The 18,356-nt window shown below is 48.5% G+C and overlaps 1 protein-coding gene across 5 annotated transcripts; it reads right to left on the reverse strand.

Moving 5' to 3' along the window:
- Positions 1 to 1,228: 1,228 nt before the first annotated feature.
- Positions 1,229 to 18,069, reverse strand: Btnl2 (butyrophilin like 2). Of its 5 annotated transcripts, XM_041634455.1 has the most exons (10): positions 17,773 to 18,067; positions 17,204 to 17,361; positions 16,327 to 16,410; positions 13,482 to 13,829; positions 10,566 to 10,847; positions 8,691 to 8,711; positions 7,682 to 8,029; positions 5,184 to 5,462; positions 4,374 to 4,469; positions 1,229 to 1,971 (listed from the first exon to the last, which is right to left on the reverse strand). In XM_041634455.1, exons 3-10 carry the CDS (start codon positions 16,403 to 16,405, stop codon positions 1,904 to 1,906), a joined length of 1,521 nt encoding a protein of 506 aa, XP_041490389.1. In that variant the 5' UTR covers positions 16,406 to 16,410; positions 17,204 to 17,361; positions 17,773 to 18,067; the 3' UTR covers positions 1,229 to 1,903. The 5 variants fall into 5 exon arrangements, with proteins under 5 accessions (XP_041490389.1, XP_041490390.1, XP_041490388.1 ...); XM_041634456.1 differs by lacking the exon at positions 17,204 to 17,361 and having other exon boundaries at positions 7,747 to 8,029; positions 16,327 to 16,497; positions 17,773 to 18,069; XM_041634454.1 differs by lacking the exon at positions 17,204 to 17,361.
- Positions 18,070 to 18,356: the final 287 nt, after the last annotated feature.

The raw sequence follows: 18,356 nt of genomic DNA on the forward strand, positions 1-18,356 counted from the left end.
TGAGGCAGCAAAGTTTCATGATGGTTCCTCCATCCAAGAAATGGGGGAGTGACCCTAGGAGAGCTTATATGAGATTTAAAGACAAACTCATAGGCTCTTAAAATCAGCACGTCTGTTATTTGGGGGATGCTGGGTCCTTCTTGCATCCTGGCATTGCTGTTTTTATGTGGGTGCTTGTCGATGGAAGTTTCTGTCTCACCTGGTCCTGCAGACAGCCATTCAGTCCCAGATAAACACACAGAGGCCTATATTAATTATAAACTGTCCGGCCTGTTGCTCAGACTTCTTACTAATTAGCTCTTACAACCTAAATGAACCCATAATTCTTATCTATGATTAGCCACGTGACTTGGTGCCCTTCCTCAGTAAGGCATTCTCATCTTTCTCTGTGGCTGACTTGCGACTGTGTCTCTGCCTTTCCTCTTCATATGCTTGAGAGCTTAGTCCCCAGTGGGTGGAACTGTTTAGGAGGATTAGGAGGCATGGCCTTGTGGAGCAAGTGTGTCCCTGGCGTGGCTGGGCCTTGAGGAGTCAAAAGTGCAAGTCGCTCCTAGTTAGCCTTCTCAGTGTCATCCTTGTGGATCAGATGTAAGCTCTAAGCTGCTGCCCCAGCGCCAAGCCTGCCTGTCTGTCTGCCTGCTCCCTCCAGCCATGATGGTCATGGACTCACCCCCTGGAACCATGAGCCCCAGACGAAACACTTTCTTTTATAAGTTACCTCGGTCATGGTGTCTCTTCGCAGCAATATAACAGTGACGAAGACAGATTGTTTAAGAAGTTGCTATAGGCCGGGCGGTGGTGGCACACGCCTTTAATCCCAGCACTCGGGAGGCAGAGGCAGGCGGATCTCTGTGAGTTCGAGACCAGCCTGGTCTACAAGAGCTAGTTCCAGGACAGGCTCCAAACCACAGAGAAACCCTGTCTCGAAAAACCAAAAAAAAAAAAAAAAAAAAAAAAAAGAAGTTGCTATAAGAAACCCTGCTTTAGGCAGGGAAACATATTCTTTGGTATATCAATACATGGCATAGGTAGGTATAAAATACTTTATGAGTGATTAAGTATTAGCATTTTGACTCCTTTCTGTTGCCCTGCCATGACCCAGCTGCAGACACACTTGGATAGAGACCACATGGCAGGCTTTAGTCTAATATTTTATTTTTTAAATTATTTTTTATTTTATTTGTACAGATGTTTTGCCTGCATGTGTGTGTGCCCGCTGCCCTCAGAGGCTAGAAAAGGACATCAGGTCCCCTGGAACTGGAGTTATAGACGGTTGTGAGCTGCCATATGGGTGCTGGGAATCAAACTCAGGTCCTCTGCAAGAACAGTTAGTGCTCTTAACCGCTGAGCTACTTCCCCAGCCCCTGCTCTGATCTGTAGTGTAGGTGCCAGGTCTTCTGTGACTGAGACTCACAGTCAGGTCCTTCATCTCATGGAAAAAGAAAAGAAACCCTCTCCTCCCACCTGCAGGTGAAGGGCTTTGTCCCTCTGGAGCTTCTGGATCAGACATTTCTAGAAAAACCACCCAGGTCTCAGACAAGTGGCATTTCTCTCCAGATCTAGGTTCCCCTTCTTATATCCTCATGATGGATCCAGAAGGTGATGGCATAAAACGGCTGTGACAGGTGAGGGATGGTCCCCATCCTGAGGGACAGCAGAAGGAAGCAAAGGGAGGGAAGATGCCATCACTGTGCCAAGATGATGATGGGCTGACTCCGGTAGAGGGGTCCCTCACTGTGACCAACAGGAGTGGGTCCTGCTCCATGGAGAACCCTTTGGACAACAGCAGGTGAGGCTCACTGAAGGGAAAGATGGGGTATTCAGAAAGTGGGGTGCACCTGGCTTGCGTGGTACTCCCCCACTCTGTGGTGCATTTTTTTTTTTTTTTAATCAGAGCCTCTTGTCAGAGGGAAGTCCTTGTGTGGCTTCCGTCATTCCTGAGATGTTGCTGATTGCTGTGGTGTTTCTGGTCTGGAAGGAAACACAGGAGAGGAGATTACAGAATGCCACGGGCGAAGATAGAGAAAGGAGAGGTAACACTGGAGCAGACAGAGTGGTGTCCGTGGGCTTCCAGCTGTGTGTAGGATTGAGATGAATACTGACAAACCATGGAGCCCAGAAGCCTTACAGAAAATTACACAGTAGGTGGGGGCCTTGGGAAAGGGTTGGAGGGGAGAGGAGAGGTAGGGAGGGGATCAGAGAAAAATGTAGAGCTCAATAAAAATCAATAAAAAAGAAATAAAGAAAATTGCACAGTAGGATTCAGCATAGAGAAAAATGATGGGGTGTGGGAAAACAACGACATCATTTTTAATTAAGATATGTTTGTGGGTCTAGGTAACAGAAGAGGCAAGTCAATGAATAATGATGCAAACTAGAGATAAATGTGAGCCTTCTGCCCTGAAAAATGGTTTTGGCTTTGCTGCTATAGAAACAGTAGGAAGAGCTTGCAGAGCTCCCCTCTCTCTCCTTATGGTGAAAGAGGCCATCCAGCCCATGCCGTGCACTTGGGGAGCTCCCCTCTCTCTCCTTATGGTGGAAGAGGCCATCCAGTCCATGCTGTGCACTTGGGGAGCTCCCCTCTCTCTCCTTATGGTGGAAGAGGCCATCCAGCCCATGCTGTGCACTTGGGGAGCCCTCCTCTCTCTGTCTTACAGTGGAAGAGGCTATCCAGTCCATGCTGTGCACTTGAGGTCTTACAGGTGTTCTTCCTTTTCAGGAAGTCATTGTATCTGCAAGGTGTCCCCCTCCTCCCAGTCTAACACTATGGCTGGGCTCCTGCCGTTATTGTCAATGCTCTGCCTTAATCTCTTCATGTTCATTTTTTTGGTGAGAGGGGTCCTCCATCAAGCATAGCTAAGTAAGACCAAATGCTTGACACCAGCAGTGGACACATTGTTAGTCACGTGCACTCATGGTCTGGGGTGCGAGGACATGGTCTAAGGTCTGGGCGTGCAGGAACACAGGATGGGAGGGACCATCAAGAGCCTCAGGAGGCAGCTCTGTGGGGCTGGAAGGTGAGATGCCCCTGGTTTACAAGAAAGTTATGTGACTGATTCGAGTAATTTGTCGGCTAACAGAGAGACAGAGTTCCAGACGTTGAGGACCAGATAGGGTTTAGTTTACCTGACTGAAGGAATTAGCAGATCAGAGCTTTCCTGCTTGGCAGTGGGGCTGGGATAAAGGGTGAGAGCAGGGGATCCTGGACGGGTATTGGCAAGGCAGTGCAAGAAGCCTGAGGCTGAACAACTCTACTAGAACTGGAGTTACGGACACTTGTGAGGTCCTCTACAAAAGCAGCTAGTGCTGTAACACTCCCCCCCCCTCCCCCGCTCGAGGCATCTCTCTGGCCCTGAGTAGTTAGCGCACAGTGAAGGGCTCCATTGTGGCATCTTCTTACACAGATCAAACTATACTTTTCCCACTGCCCATCTTTGTCTCCTCTTCCAACTTCTTTATAAAATTTATTTTATTATTTTATGTCTATGAATGTTTTGCCTGCATGTATGTCTGTGAACCACGGCATGTCTGGTGCCTGCAGAGGCCAGAAGGAACTGGAGTTACAGATGGTTGTGAGCTACCACGTGGGTGCTGGGAACTGATCTCAGGTCCTCTGCAAGAGTAGCAAGTGCTCTTTCTTAACTTCCAAGCCATCTCTCTAGCTCTTTCCTAACCTCTTTCTGGTTCCTTTTCTTCCCCCCTGTGCTGAGGATGACATCATTGTCACTATGAGGTCAGATATGACTGAGAGAGTGAAGTCACCGAGATCCCAACTACCAGAGCAGGTATGCAAATCCGGGTACAACTACCAGACTTGGTATGCAAATCCAGGTACAACTACCAGGGCAGGTATGCAAATCCAGATCCAACTACCAGAGCAGGTATTCAAATCCAGATCCAACTACCAGACTAGGTATGCAAATCCAGATCCAACTACCAGAGCAGGTATGCAAATCCAGATCCAACTACCAGACTAGGTATGCAAATCCAGATCCAACTACCAGAGCAGGTATGCAAATCCAGGTACAACTACCAGGGCAGGTATGCAAATCCAGATCCAACTACCAGAGCAGGTATTCAAATCCAGATCCAACTACCAGAGCAGGTATGCAAATCCAGATCCAACTACCAGAGCAGGTATGCAAATCCAGATCCAACTACCAGAGCAGGTATGCAAATCCAGGTCCAAGGGAGCCCTGTATTTGACCGAGTCATCTCTATAGTCCCTAAGTCCTTGTGTTTTAACCCCATTGCTGTTGTATCTGTGAGCTCCAAGCTCACTCATCGCTGAGCCTTGATGACATGAATGTAAGCCAGGGACTCTGCTACTCATCTGTTAGTATGTAATTGTCCAGCCCTAGTGACCCACCTACCTTTCCGAGGTCTCTTCACCTTCAGCAGGTCGACAGCCATGGCAAGAGGCAGCAGCAGAACGGGCAGGGCCATCCACAGCAGAGCTATCCTGGAGTCTGAAATGCAAACCCCAGTAAGTCACGGGACTAGGAAAATATGAAGATGATTCTTTCAGAGGTGCAGCTGAGGACGGGGCTCTCCTGTCTCACAGAAGCCCAGAGAAGCAGGCAAATTTAGCTTTGGTGTCCCTTCCCCCCACCCTTCACCCCATTTTCCTTCTTCTTTTTCCAGTTACATCTCTACATCACATCACAGGATCCGTGGCGGAACTATCGTGATACAACATAAAGTCTCCCAGGCTGTAACTACGAGGATTTTCAGGAGAATCAATTTCTAGTGCAGAAAATATCCAAAATGGGGGGGGGGGGGGGAGAGAGAGAGAGAGAGAGAGAGAGAGAGAGAGAGAGAGAGGTTGTTCTTGGGTGACTTGAGGACAAACTTTGCAAATGACATACATTTATTTTTAAAAGATTTGTTAACAATCTACCCTATGAGAGAGAAGAAAAATAGGAGGAAGAAAAGAAGACAAAAGGAGGAAAATTAGGGGAGGAAGAGGAGGAAGAGAAGGAGGGGCAGCAGCAGCAGCAGGCTGAGAGTGGGGTGCACACTTGTAAGCCCAGCACTTGTGGTGTGGAGGCAGACGGCAGAAGTCCCAGGCCAGCCTGCGCACACCAATCCTTCCCTCAAACAAAACACACAGAGCCCTAGGAGTCAGTCTCAATCATCTGACACTTAGTTCCCGCACCAGAGGATGGCATGCAGACACCAACCTGAGAGGGAAAACCATGCAGCCTTCTCCTCGCCCCAAGGGAGGCTGATGGAGCAGGTCATATTCACCACCGAGCCGTTTGTGACCTGCAGAAGCGTCTCCACCTGGAACAGCCCCTGGCTCCCTTGATGAAAGGCCTCGGAAAACGATGGCACAGCCCTTCCGCCTCTGTCCCTCCACTGCACCTGGGGCCGTGGGAACCACCCATCTGATGTACATCTCAGCTGCAAGCCTCCATCCTTCAGGATCTCCTGGGTGATCCGCGGGGTGGAGCCCACCGCTGGGGACAGAGACCAAGGAGGCAGAGATCAGCAACTTCCCCGAGGGAGGGAGGGGAGGGGAGAGCGGCTTGGGGAGGATAGCAGAGCTCAGGGCCAGTGAGTTTGTTTCTTGTTCTGTTTTCCTATTTTCGCTTCCAAAATCTTCTGGGAGGAATGATTTAGGAAGTAAGAAGATAATATATATATATATATATATATATATATATATATATATATATATGTATGTAACCTGGACTCCCATCTCTTTCCTCCTTGCACTGACAACAAAGTGACTTTGATCAGACAGGAGACACATGGACAACATGGAAGAAACTAGTTAGAGTTAGGAGATGTTTCTCAAAGCAGAGACAGAAAGCGATGTAGAAGTCCTCCAGGCATTCCACGACCCTGCTCATTCATTTAGACTGGGATTCCGAGAGAGAAATATGAAGGGTAGCCAGGATTTGAGCCTATGTCCTCGACGGCATTTGCTGGCCTTGGAGAGCTGGTTCTGGGGTGATTTTGGCTGCCGTCCTAGGAGCACACCAAGACTATCAGTCTTTATGGAAATTCTGTGTAGGTGGTAGATCCAGCTGAGTCCTCAAATTACTACACCTGAAAATTACATAGTTCCCAGAATCTCAGTAGCACTAAAATAACAAGTCTTGCATGAAATTATGGGGAATATTTTCAGATTTCCTAGAACCCATGGCTGCTTTATGGAGGTGCTTGAGAGCCCTGCTTTCCTTATTGTTCTATACTTAAAATTTTAAACCACAGGGAACGCCTGGTACCGCCAGTCCAGCCGAGAACTCATGGTGGTGAAGCTTGTTATTTTGCTAAATGAATGCAGTATCAGACTGTTCTCCAAATTCTTTATCTCTGTACCCTTAGATTATTAGCACTGCTCTCAGACCTCATCAGAGAAGTTTCTTTGGGTAACAGATGGTCATTAAGACAGAAGCTCACAACTGTCAAAGTGAGGAGAAGCAGTGTCAGTGGAGGGTGCTCAGGCACAAATGGGACCTGTGTATCTGGGGACTTCTATATCCCGGGATCTCTGTATCCCGGGACCTCTGTGTCCTGTTATTGCTACCCTGCCGCCCATGGCTAAGCGACCATCATAGAAGGGTGAGAGAGAAAAGTCGTATGAGTCAGAGGTTCGGGGTGGGTGCTGTACTGAAACTGTCTGAACGTGACAGGAACTCTGTGCTCAGACAGGGACTCTTGGCAGCTGCTGTTGCCAACACAAGATCTGCACAAGATCAAGCCTTCCAGCAGGGAAGAGGGAGGGGATCACAAGCCCCACCCCTAGCTGAGGAGCTGTGGACAGTGGATGGCTTCAGGGGAGGGGTGAGTCAGTTCTCTTTGTGTGTGGGACCCTCACCCCTTATTCTCAAAGGGGCAAGAAGAAATTTCCTAGCAGAATGTTTTCCCAGGAAGATAGTGGCCTTCCCCTCTCCCACCCAGGAGATTCCGAGCACAAGGTCACTTAGCTCACCCCAGTCAGCCACCTGGTACAGGCTGATAAAGACGACCTAATTCAAGAACAGTGGCCTTGCTCTAAGAACAAAGAAAAGAATGGGAGGGAGCAAAAGTCCTTGTACTGTGCCAAAGCATCTTCAAAGATTCTCTTTGTAGTTATGCCTTTAGAAGCTTACCCCACAGAGGAGATACAACTCCTCTCTACCTTGTTGTAACGGGGATGGAGATGAGTTCCAAACATGTTTGTATTATGCTGATTAAACCTTGCTTATTACAGTCTGGGCCTCTCTGGTGGTCTCTCTCTGGGGGCTGTAAGCTGGGCACAACAGTGGCTGTGGCTCCTGGTAGGCTGACCACGCCCCAGGGGATGGCTCCATGCCCATGAGTAGAGACAGGATAAACTGGAGTTGGTGGGTTATTAAATTAAAAAAAAGAGGATAGGAAGTTGGGGGGTAAAGAAGGGAGGGTAGATCTTGGAGGAGTTAGGTGGAAGGAGTTGGGGGTGAATATGATCAAAATTCGTGGTTTGAAATTCTCAGAGAAATAGTAAAAAATATTGATTTAAAAACTTCAAACCAGCGTGCCTGAAGTTGTGATCTTGCAGTATCTATGGTGGTGACTACATTGAAAGTTCAATATAAACTTGAAAATGAATGAGCATGGTGAATATTTGGGGGGCAGAAATATCTCCCAGTAACTAGCCTATGTCACAGTGTTAAGCTGGAGAAGCCCAAGAGCTGCCTGGAATCCTTACCCATCACCTGCACATCCACGCGGGCCTCCTGGTAGACACCGTCTTTCCCGAAAAGGCACCGGTACCTCCCATCATCTGAAGTTCGGGCATCGTGTATCCGCAGGGTCAGCTTTCCCTCGTGGACGGCATCTCTCATCACCACAGTCCTCCCTCTGTATTCCGCCATCTGCTCTCCCGCTGAGTGGGCCCCGCTCACATGCACGTGGACTGCGGGGTAGTAGTGGGACCGGACCCACCTCACCTCCATGCTCTGAGCGTTAGCTTCAGGTGACAGGTGACACGTTATTTCTATGTTCTCTCCGACTCGGACAAGGATGGGCTGGGAAGGTCCAATCACCCTTGAGGAAGCTATTAAATGAACCAACACGGAGAAGTAACTCCACCAATAGGGACACCTCCAGCGAGGTTCAGAACCCGCAAGCTCCCCACGGGAGGTCTGAGGCTCAGGGTCACCCTTGCAGGAGGGTGGGACTCGAGGTCTCAGGGCGCCAAAGGTCCTTGCTTAAGGAAGAGCCTGGCTAGCCTGAAGACAAGGCTAGTTAAAGCTTAGACTGCGCGCCAACAAGCGAACGATTTTATCGCTAAAGCGCTCAGCAGAAAAGGGATACTCCATCACACCCCATCATTGCCGATCTGGCTGACTTTATGCACTGAGTCAGTCCATGCCTCAGAGTTTTAAACTATGAAATATATCTACTGCTACTCAAATCCTAAGACTGTTATGCGATTAAACAAAGGTTTTTTTGCTGACCATGCAGTGTGAGCAGAGATTCAGAGAGGTGAGGGTGCTGAAAGTGAGCGCCAGGTGGGTGTGGTAACAGAAATCAAAGAAGCCCTTTCCTACGCCAGTGTCTGAAGGAGGTCTGGGCCTGCCATTCCCTTCCCATGCCAACTTAACCAGCACGGGGAAAGCCTGGGCTCCCTTTCTTGTGGGGAGCAGGAGGTTTCCTGGTTGCTTTCCACGCCCTGCCCTCTTTCAGGGAGGGGTGTGCACGAGGGTCTCACTCACCCAGCTCTGTCTGGAGTTTCTCTGGAGAAGGAAGAAGAACAAAATTTTAAGGAATTTTGTCTAAAGGAAAAGAAAGAAACTGTCTTCAGAAATAAAGGTAAGCTTTTCGGTTTATTTAAGAACTCAGTTTTCTTAAAAAATACCAAAAGCAGACAAATAATTCTTCCCCACGAATCATCTGGTGACACTGATTTTACTTTTTTCACAACAAAAAGCTGTCAGTTTTATCACCATCAATTCAGTTTGCTTTGGCTGCTATTAAGTGCTGGTAAAAAAATACACACTGTTTTTATAAGTGAATACTAAGTATGAACTAGATGACCACAAACAAGTATCACTTAGAATCCCAAACTGGGACTGTATGGCACTAATCTAGCATCAACACAACATTTACTTTTAACTTTTTAATGCATCTTCTTACATCACAATACATCCAGAGTGTCCTAAGAGTCTCTGTTCAATTAAAGGCATTTAAAGACAACACTTGTCACATAATAGCAATGTCACATCCGCTCACTCTATAGTAACATAGTAACACCTTGGGATGCTCCGCCAAGAGGATTGCTGTGGGGTTGAGGCCAGCCTGGACTAGAGAGTGAGACTCTGTCTCAAAAGAAAAACAGAAGCCTGTTTCAGATAGCAGACAGACAGGCAGGCAGGCAGATAGACAGGGGGATACACAGACGAAAGACAGGTAGATGGTGGATAACTAGGAAGATGGGTGGATGATAGATGATGATTGACGCACAATTAATAAAAACTCAGAGACTGAAATTGGGGTTCAGCCTGAAGATCTAAGAAGCAAATTAGCCAATCACTGACTCTTTCTTATCTTGACCTCAGTCTGAAAATGGCGATCCTGTCTCCAGGAACCTCAGAATGGGACTGAGACTGAGAACTGTCTCCTCCCATTTCATAATCCTCTCTAGGGCTTGGAGCAGAGATGTGCACCACGGGGATTAAAGTCATGCACCACCCGGTTTCTATGGCAACTAGAGTGGCTACTGGGATTAAAGGAGCATGTCATTGTTGGCTGGTCTACAAGGCTGGCCAGTGGAGCTGTTTTTCTTTCCTGATCCCCAGGCAAGCTTTATTTAATAAAATAAAAGTGAAATGCCGCGCCAGATGAATTATGGATGGATGATAGGTCAACGATAGACTGATAGATGACGGCGATTGGCAGATAGACATGTGCTAGCTAGGGGGTGGAGTCGATTTATGAATGATAGATAAACGGTGGATAACTGATAAATGGTTGATAGGTAGATAGATGATTGACTGATTAGATAGGTAGATAAGACAGGCAGGCAATAGATGATACTGGACACTAAATAGATCTTTATCCTTGAGCATGAGGATTTTTCTGGGCTCCCAAAGTCATTCAGTGTCCTTTTCTCTGTCCCTGCTCTAACTTCTAACAACTTAGGCAACAAACCTCACCACTACCGTATTGTGTTTTGATTGCTTTGTTACTGTTTATTGTCAAGACTATAATTAAGAAGCTATTAGAGAAACCATCTCATGCTGACTAAGCACATGATTGGTTCCCGGGGGTGGGGGGTAACTGGTATAGCACAGGAAAGTGTGTCAGTTGAAGGAATATTTTTATTATATTTCCAGTTGGAGAACTATTCTTGTTATATTTCCAACATATTGAACACCTGGGAGGAAAAAAATCAGCACTGAAGTAAAACACAGAACTTGAAAATGCCTGGAATCCTATGAACTGCCACCTAATCAAAATGCACAGGATGCCTTTTATGAAAATGTTTATGAATTTTAACATATTACTTAAATATCATTAAAGAAAATATGTGTTACTGCCGAGAAGCCCCCCTCCCCCAACCCTTCATGGTGCCCAAGCGGAGCACTGACCTGGCAGGGCAATGGCGGCCTCCTTGGCCTCTTCGAGGCCACGGTTGTAGATGAAGCAGGAATAGGTCTCTGAAGTATCGTTCCTGACCACTAGTGTGTCTTCCACACAGAACAGCCCATCTTCACCCAGCACGTGATTCTGAGAGAAACTCAACAACTCTTCTCCCCACGTGGCCTCCCAATAGACCTCGGGCTCAGGGAACCAGCCCTGGGACGTGCATACGAGCTGGATCCCTCCCTCTCCTGGTCCCTCCATGTGGATGTTTGGAGAAGATCCTAGGGCTGGAGAGAGAGAGAGAGAGAGAGAGAGAGAGAGAGAGAGAGAGAAAGAGAGAGAAAGAGAGAGAGAGAGAACATCTTTTAAGTCTAGGGCCCAAAGAAGGCATCAAGATCCAGAGTCCTAGGCGGTGGTGGCGCACGCCTTTAATCCCAGCACTTGGGAGGCAGAGACAGGCGGATCTCTGTGAGTTCGAGGCCTGCCTGATCTACAGAGTGAGCTCTGGGACAGATACCAAAGCTAAACAGAGAAACCCTGTCTTGAAAAATAAAATAAAGATCCTGAGTCCTTCACAGGGAGGAGGTGGGAGCCCAGGACCCAGAAGCAGACAGCGTTACCAGGGTTTCTTCACACTCAGCTGAGTTCTGTTTTTTTTAATTTGTTCCCCAGACTGTGTCTTTAACCTGACCACACTTTTCTTCAGAATCAGATGGTAAAAACAGTGTGGAGATAAACATCACAGATTTGTGTTGCTGCAGAGACGAGGTGTGATTTATTTACGACAACTTCTGTGCCCCCCGCTTCTCTATTTCCTCTCTCACTGGTCTCTGTACTAGGTGCCTTGTCTGCCATTTTTGGCTGATATCTGGACTCTAATTTAAATGAGATATTTATTATTAAACTCAGACATCACATTCATGGGCTATTTTCATTTCTTCTGTGGGCAGCTGCAATTTTGGCATTTAGTAAAATGCACGAGAAATTACTGTACCTTAACGTATTTTTTCAGTGGGGAAATCTAACTGATTTGTATAAATCATGAAGTGCCTTCTTTAACAACAGAACCATTCACGTCTCTGGCTGAGCGAATAGATGAATAAGCCTTTCCCTTCACCCAGAGAAAACTCCTGCCTTAACTCTAAATGTCCCTGAGTGTGACATGAATCAGTGTCCAGCTCCAATCGCATCTCAGAAATACACGGATTCTCACGTCCATTTTGAATCAGCTGAACACAGTAACGGGAACAATTGCAGCCATGAGTGTCAAGGAAAAAAAGGTTAAGTGTGGCATTTTCTCAAAAGAACTAAAGGCAGACCTGATGTGTAGCCTCATTGTCCCTCTTCTGGGAAAACACCCAAGGGAATTTAAGGCTGTCCTCACTCACTGCAGAACCCTTCCCAAAGCCCCAGCTGTAAGACCAGCCTGGATGTCCATCCACAGAGGAGTGGGCAGAGAAAATGGGGGGTGAGTGCACAATGGTGTTTTGTTAAATTTTATTTTATGTGCGTGGGTATTTTGTCTGCAGGTGCATCTGTGCATCACGTGTGTGCCTGGTGCGTGTGGGGCCCAGAGAGGCTTTGGATGCCCTGGAACTGGAGTTACAGGAGGTTCTGAACTGCTGTGTGGGTGCCAGGAATCAAACCTGGGTCCTCTGGAGGAGCAACAAATGCTCCTAACTGCCGAGCCATCGCTCCAGCTCCCACACTGCTGCTTGTTCAGGATTGAACTAAGTTAGCCATGGGAAGTGGATGGACCTGGAGGCCATCATATTAAGTAGAAGGAGATTATGGAATGGGAGAGGGAGACAGGAGAGGGCAATGGGCAAATATGATCAAAGTCCATGATAAACTTGAATGAAAGTGTCATGAGACCCATCACTTTGCACAAGGAATACATGCTAATGGATTTTTTTTCAAGACAGGGTTTCTCTGTAGCTTTGGTGCCTGTCCTGGAACTAGCTCTGTAGACCAGGCTGGCCTCGAACTCACAGAGATCCGCCTGCCTCTGCCTCCCGAGTGCTGGGATTAAAGGCGTGCGCCACCACTACCTGACTGCTAATGGATTTTTAAGAGGTGGTAGTAGCAAGGAAAGAAACTGCACTGGCCAGAGAGGCGAGTGTCCCCAGAGAATCCTTCCCCTAGCGAAGCCACCGGTTTGCCTGACTTCCCCCTCAGCATGTGAAATGGTCATGATGGCGTGGACAAGATCCGTGTTAGCTCAAGCCAGACAGAATCCCGGCATAGAGAGGGAGTGGGCATGAATCCCACCACTAGCGAGAAGTTCTTGGCCACTGATAGCTACTGGGAGGAGGACCAGTTTTCCTTAGGGCACAGCTCCTGGGAGGCTGACCAAGCTCAGTAGATGGCCCCACACCCGAGTATATGGACAGACAGCACACACTGTCCTGGATGAGGGGAGGGAGAGGAGGAGACATAGGTGTACAGGGAAGAGAGGGGGTGGAGTCTGGGAGGAGCTGGGGAGGGGAAGAAGATGATCAAAATACACTGTATGAAGTTCTCGACGAATTAATAAAAATGCAGAAGAGGTCTGGGGAGATGGTCCAGTGGTTTAGAGCACTGACTGCTCTTCTGAAGGACCTGGGTTTGATTCCCAGCACCCACATGGGGCCTCACAATCACCTCTAACTCCAGTTCTGGGATATCTGAGCCTCCTCTGGCCTCCATGGGCACTGAGCACACACAGAATGAACAGACACACACAGGCAAAACACACAAACACATAAAGTAAAAACAAATAATTCTTTTTAAAAAAATGAGTAAGGAAAAATTGTGTGTGTGTGTGTATGTGTGTGTGTGTGTGTGTGTGTGTGTGTGTGTGTGGTCGAAAGGAGATTTTTCAGTAAGGTGAGTGAGTGGTTACCCTCATTGTGCCCCTGGACCCCTGTGCAGATACTCACCCGCCACTCGGAGCAGCACGCTTGCCTCCTTCCAGTTGTCCCCTTCCTGGAAGCGGCACCAGTATTGCCCATCGTCACCTGGCTGGATCTGGTGGATCTTCAGGGCCACACTTCCCTCGTGAGTGCTGCCCTCGGTCCACTCCACCCTGCCTCTGTATTCCTCCATCTGTAGCCCGGCCACCTCGGCTCCATCCCGGTGCACAATCACAGGCGTGTCAGGGTCAGAGCGGTACCACCGCACCTCCATGTGCGCCGCTGTCCTCTTGGGGAGGAGCTGACATGTTAGCAGGGCATCTTCCCCGACTTTGGCCAGGATGGGGAGGGCAGGCCCCACCACTCTGAAGTCATCTACGGGACAGTGGAAAGGAAAAGAGCTAGAGAACGGGGATGCTTGAGGAGCCAGTGTGCTGGGATTCGGTACCAGGAGGCTGGAGGGATTTAATGCCAACGTTTCAGTGAATCTGAGCATGGACACTTGTACAGTTTCTGGTTGAAAAAAAAAAAACTGTATGTATCCTAAAGTTTAAAAATTTGATCCTATGCTTGTTCTTTCCCAGTCCAGCTGGAGTTGGTGAGCTCCCATTAGCTCAGGGAGACTGTTTCAGTGGGTGTCCCCTTCATGGTCTTGACCTCTTTGCTCATATTCTCACTCCTCCCACTCTTCACCTGGACTTTGGGAGCTCAGTCCAGTGCTCTGATGCGGGACCCTGCCTCTGTTCCCTCAGTTGCTGGATGAAGGTTCTATGGTGATATTTAAGATATTCATCAGTCTGGCTACAGGGCAAGGCAAGTTCAGGCCCTATTCTCATTGGGTGGGTACTGTGCTCAGCCTAGATATAAGGGAGGGCCTTGGACCTTCTCCAAAGCAATGTTCTTTACCCTCTTGGAGGAATGTATGGGAGAGGAGTGGAGGGAGGTAAGTAGAGGGAATGGGAGGAGGGGAGAGAGTGAGAACTTGAATTGGTATGTATAATGAAAAGATATAGTTTGTTTTCTTTTAAAAAAAACAAGTAAAAAATAAAATAAAATAAAAATCTGAGCATGAATGCATCACCAGCCTTGAGGTTTGGAAGCAATTCCATGGCGAAGGAACCTTTGAGACCTGGGACTTTTTTAAGTATTTTATTTTTAATTATGCACCTTTGTGTGGGTGCGCACACGTGTGTGCAGACCAGATGGGAGCATCAGACCCCCGGGAGCTGGGGTTCCCAGTGGCGGTGAGCCGCGTGCCGTAGGGACTGGGAACTGAACTCAGGCCTCTGGCAGAGCGTTTAGCACTCACAACAGCAGAGCCACCTCTTCTCTCCTGAGACTTTCACTCTGAAGCCACGAGCAGTGACGACACCTCTGGCTTTCACTCCCAAATAAATTAATTTGTGAGATGATGTTTCTACGGGGATTTTTATCTTGGTTCTATGGCCATTTCTACGGGGAATTTTATCTTGATTCTATAGCCATTTTGAGTTTAGATAAACCAATGATGCCACCAGGTCCTGCAGCCTTGCAGGGCCATTCATCCCAGGGAGGGAACAGACTTGCTTGTTTCCTTCCTTCTAGAGAAGGCAAAAGTCCAGGAAGTGGCAAAAGTGGGTTTCACAGAGGTGGGTTAGAGGCATGGTTTGTCTGGAAAGTTCAAGTCTTCTGGTCAAATTTTAAGTCATCTTCCTTGACATCTGAGTATCATAGAGATGTTTGATAATTCTCTATGTTGCTGGCCTAGGGTCTCTATTGCTGTGGTGAAACACCATGACTGAAAAACAAGTTGGGGAGGAAAGGGTTTATTAGGCTCACACTTCAGCCTTGCTGTTCAGCGCTGAAGGAAGTCAGGACAGGAACTCAAACAGGGCAGGAACCAGGAGGCAGGAGCCGAGGCAGAGGCCATGAGGGTGCTGCTCACTGGCTTGTTCCCCATGTTGCTCAACCCACCTTCTTCTAGAACCCAGGGCCAGCATACCAGGGGCAGCACCACCCGCCATGGACTGGGCCCTCCCACATTGATCACTAAATGAGAAAATGCCTTACAGATGGATCTCATCCAACCATTTCCTCTACTGAGGCTCCTTCCTTTGATGACTCTAGCTTGTGTCAAGTTAACATACAAAACCGGCCAGTACAGTTGCTATGTTTAAGAATTTCAAGCGTCATTTGTACACCACATTCTTCCTCTGCAGTCCCAGTAAGACAGACCAGGAGTTCAAGGTCATCTTGGCTACTGACGAGCATCAGAGACCTTCCTGGGCCTTGTGAGGCCCTGTCTAGGCAGAGGGAGAAGCTGGAAAGCTTTGCAGAGAAAGATGCTTGCAGCCTAGCCTGAAGAACCGAGTTCAAGTCCCAGGGTTCACAGGGTGGAAGAAGAGAACCAGCAACTTGTCTTCTGACTTCCGCACACAAGCAGCGCCATGAACATGAGCTCTGCCCCCACATAAATGTTAACATTAAAAGCTAAATAAAAGTAGTTATAAGAATAAATTTATTTAATTCAGACTTAAGATGAAATAAAATAAGTACGGCTCAAAAATGCTCCCCCAGAACTTAAATGGAGATCTTGTGTCATCCGCTGGTGGGATTTACATGTGACATCCTTACCCACAGGGTTAAAAGCACGAGATGAAAACTGCGCATGCTCCAACTACCGAGTCAAGCGCGCTTCCAGGTGACTCTCATTGCTATCTAAAGTTGTTACCGGCGCCCAAGAGATAAGCAACTAAGTAAGAGCTTTCCAGAGCCGGGGTTGGAAAGCCCAGCGCGAGCCCTGGACCTCTACACCCCGAGTTACAGCACCATCCGGTTGTGTTCTGTATCTTAGCTACGCAGGGCGTGCCAGCAAGGGAGGAAGGGACCCTACCTGGGTGCTTCACAGTCAGCAGAAGGAAGAGCAAGGAGGCAGCCACGCCGGGCAGACTGTAGCCTGGGTAATCCACCATCCTCCCTGGAGCAAACACAGGAGAGAGTATGGCTGTGATACCCAGCATGTCCTGCAGGTTCCACACTGCTTGCTGTGGCTTGTTTGCTTGTCCTGCCAACTCCACACAAGCTAGTGCAGCCATTCTCAGCCTTTCTAATGCTGTGACCCTTCAATACAGCTCCCCACGTGGTGACCCCCAACCATAGCATTGTTCTCTAGTGGCTGCTTCATAACTGTAATTTTGGTAGTTATGAATCATACTGTAAATATCTGTGTTTTCTGATGGCCTTAGGCCACCCCTGGGAAAGGTTCGTTTGACCCTCAAAGGAGTCGCCACCCACAGGTTGAGAAATGTTGAGCTAGAAGAGGGACCCTCAGTGGAGGAGCTGCCTCCATCGGATTAGCTGGTGTACAAGTCTTTAAGGTGTTGTCTTGGTTAATGATTGATGAGGGTGGCCCAGCCCACTGTGGGTGGTGCTGCCCCTGGACAGCCAAACTGAGCAAGCCACAGGGGGCCAGCCAGTAAGCAGTGTTGCCCACAAGGTCTCTGCTTCAGTGCCTGCCTCCAGGTTCCAGCTGAGTTCCTGCCTTGACTCCCCCTTCATAGTAGATGGTAAACTGTAAGAGTAACCCTTTCCTCCCCAGGTTGCATTTGGTCTTTATGCTTATCACAGCAACAGAAAGCAAGGGAGGACAGTGTCCAATGTTGATGCTATCTTAATAAACAACCCACACCAACCCCGTCACTGTCAAACCATTGTCTGTCTCTAGTCTGTGTGCTTATTGATTGCAGCTGACCCCCTGCCTCACGTCTGACCTCTCCTGTGAGGCACGTTTGTAGGTACTCCTGAGGCTCCACCCCCTGACGTCTCACGTAGTCCAGGATGGCTGGCTTCTAACTTGTTGTGTGGCCAGGGATGGCATTGAACTCCTCCCTCTACGTCTTGTGAGTACTGAGATCAAAATTCCATGCATCTGGAGGCAATACCGAAGAGGATGAGGCAGGAGGATGTCCACTTTGAGGCCAACCTGAGCTGGAGGAAGTTTCCTGGTTGAAATGAAAAACAGTCCCCAGATAGAGACGAAAACATTAAAAAGAGACTCAGCCTGGTGTGATGGCTCACTATCATCCCAGCACTCAGAAGGCTGAGGCAGGAGGATTGCCCTGAGTTGGAAGTCAGTAAGGGCTCTAGAGTGAGAGCCTGCCTCAGAACACTGCTCTCTGAAAAACGCGCAGTGGAGATCAACAGGAAGTGAGAGCCATCGTGACCGGTGGCTGTTTCCTGACAGGTCACCAGCTGTTACACAGACCTTACTTCCCCATCTTAGTAGGCTTCTCCCAAATCCCAAGTCCATCCTTCACTAGAGACTCTGCACGCCACTCACCTGTCTCTCTCTCCTTTGAGGGGAAACCGAGGCTCTTGCGTGGTGTTGTGTCTCTCGCCCACAGGGTCCCTCATCCACACAGCAGGTGTCTAAAGACGGGTGAGGTCAGGACTCGCTGGCTGGAGAGGCAACCGTGGAGCAGCCCCAGGAAGTGGAGGCATCTTTGGGTTGGGTGAAGGGAGATGTGAATGCTGCCAGCCTGAAGGCAGAGCCCAATCCTCAAGGTTCACTCTGAAAAGAGACTCCTGTCAGACAGCACACTCACCTCCACCCACCACAATACACTCAAAAGCGAAACTCAGAGGCCGGGTGGACTTTGGCTGGGCTCTCTCTGGTTTCGCTAGACTTCTAGGCATAGATATAGCATTGGCACTTACCTTGTCAGAATGCCAGCGCTCAGGCTGGACCCTGCTCCACACCCTGTCCAGCAGGTAGGACCTGGCGCCTGGTAGTGCCCCATATCACGGCTACCTTTGTCCTGCCCACAAGACTACTGAATTTCTATGGTTCTCCACATAGGGCAGGCTCCCCTGGGAACACAGTCTGTGGTCCTGCAGGGTTGGGAGCATGAACATCTATTTATA

The sequence above is a fragment of the Microtus oregoni genome, unplaced genomic scaffold (assembly GCF_018167655.1).
Source record: "Microtus oregoni isolate MIOR12 unplaced genomic scaffold, Mior012 000046F_ref0000063, whole genome shotgun sequence".
In the NCBI taxonomy this organism is placed as follows: Eukaryota; Metazoa; Chordata; class Mammalia; order Rodentia; family Cricetidae; genus Microtus; species Microtus oregoni.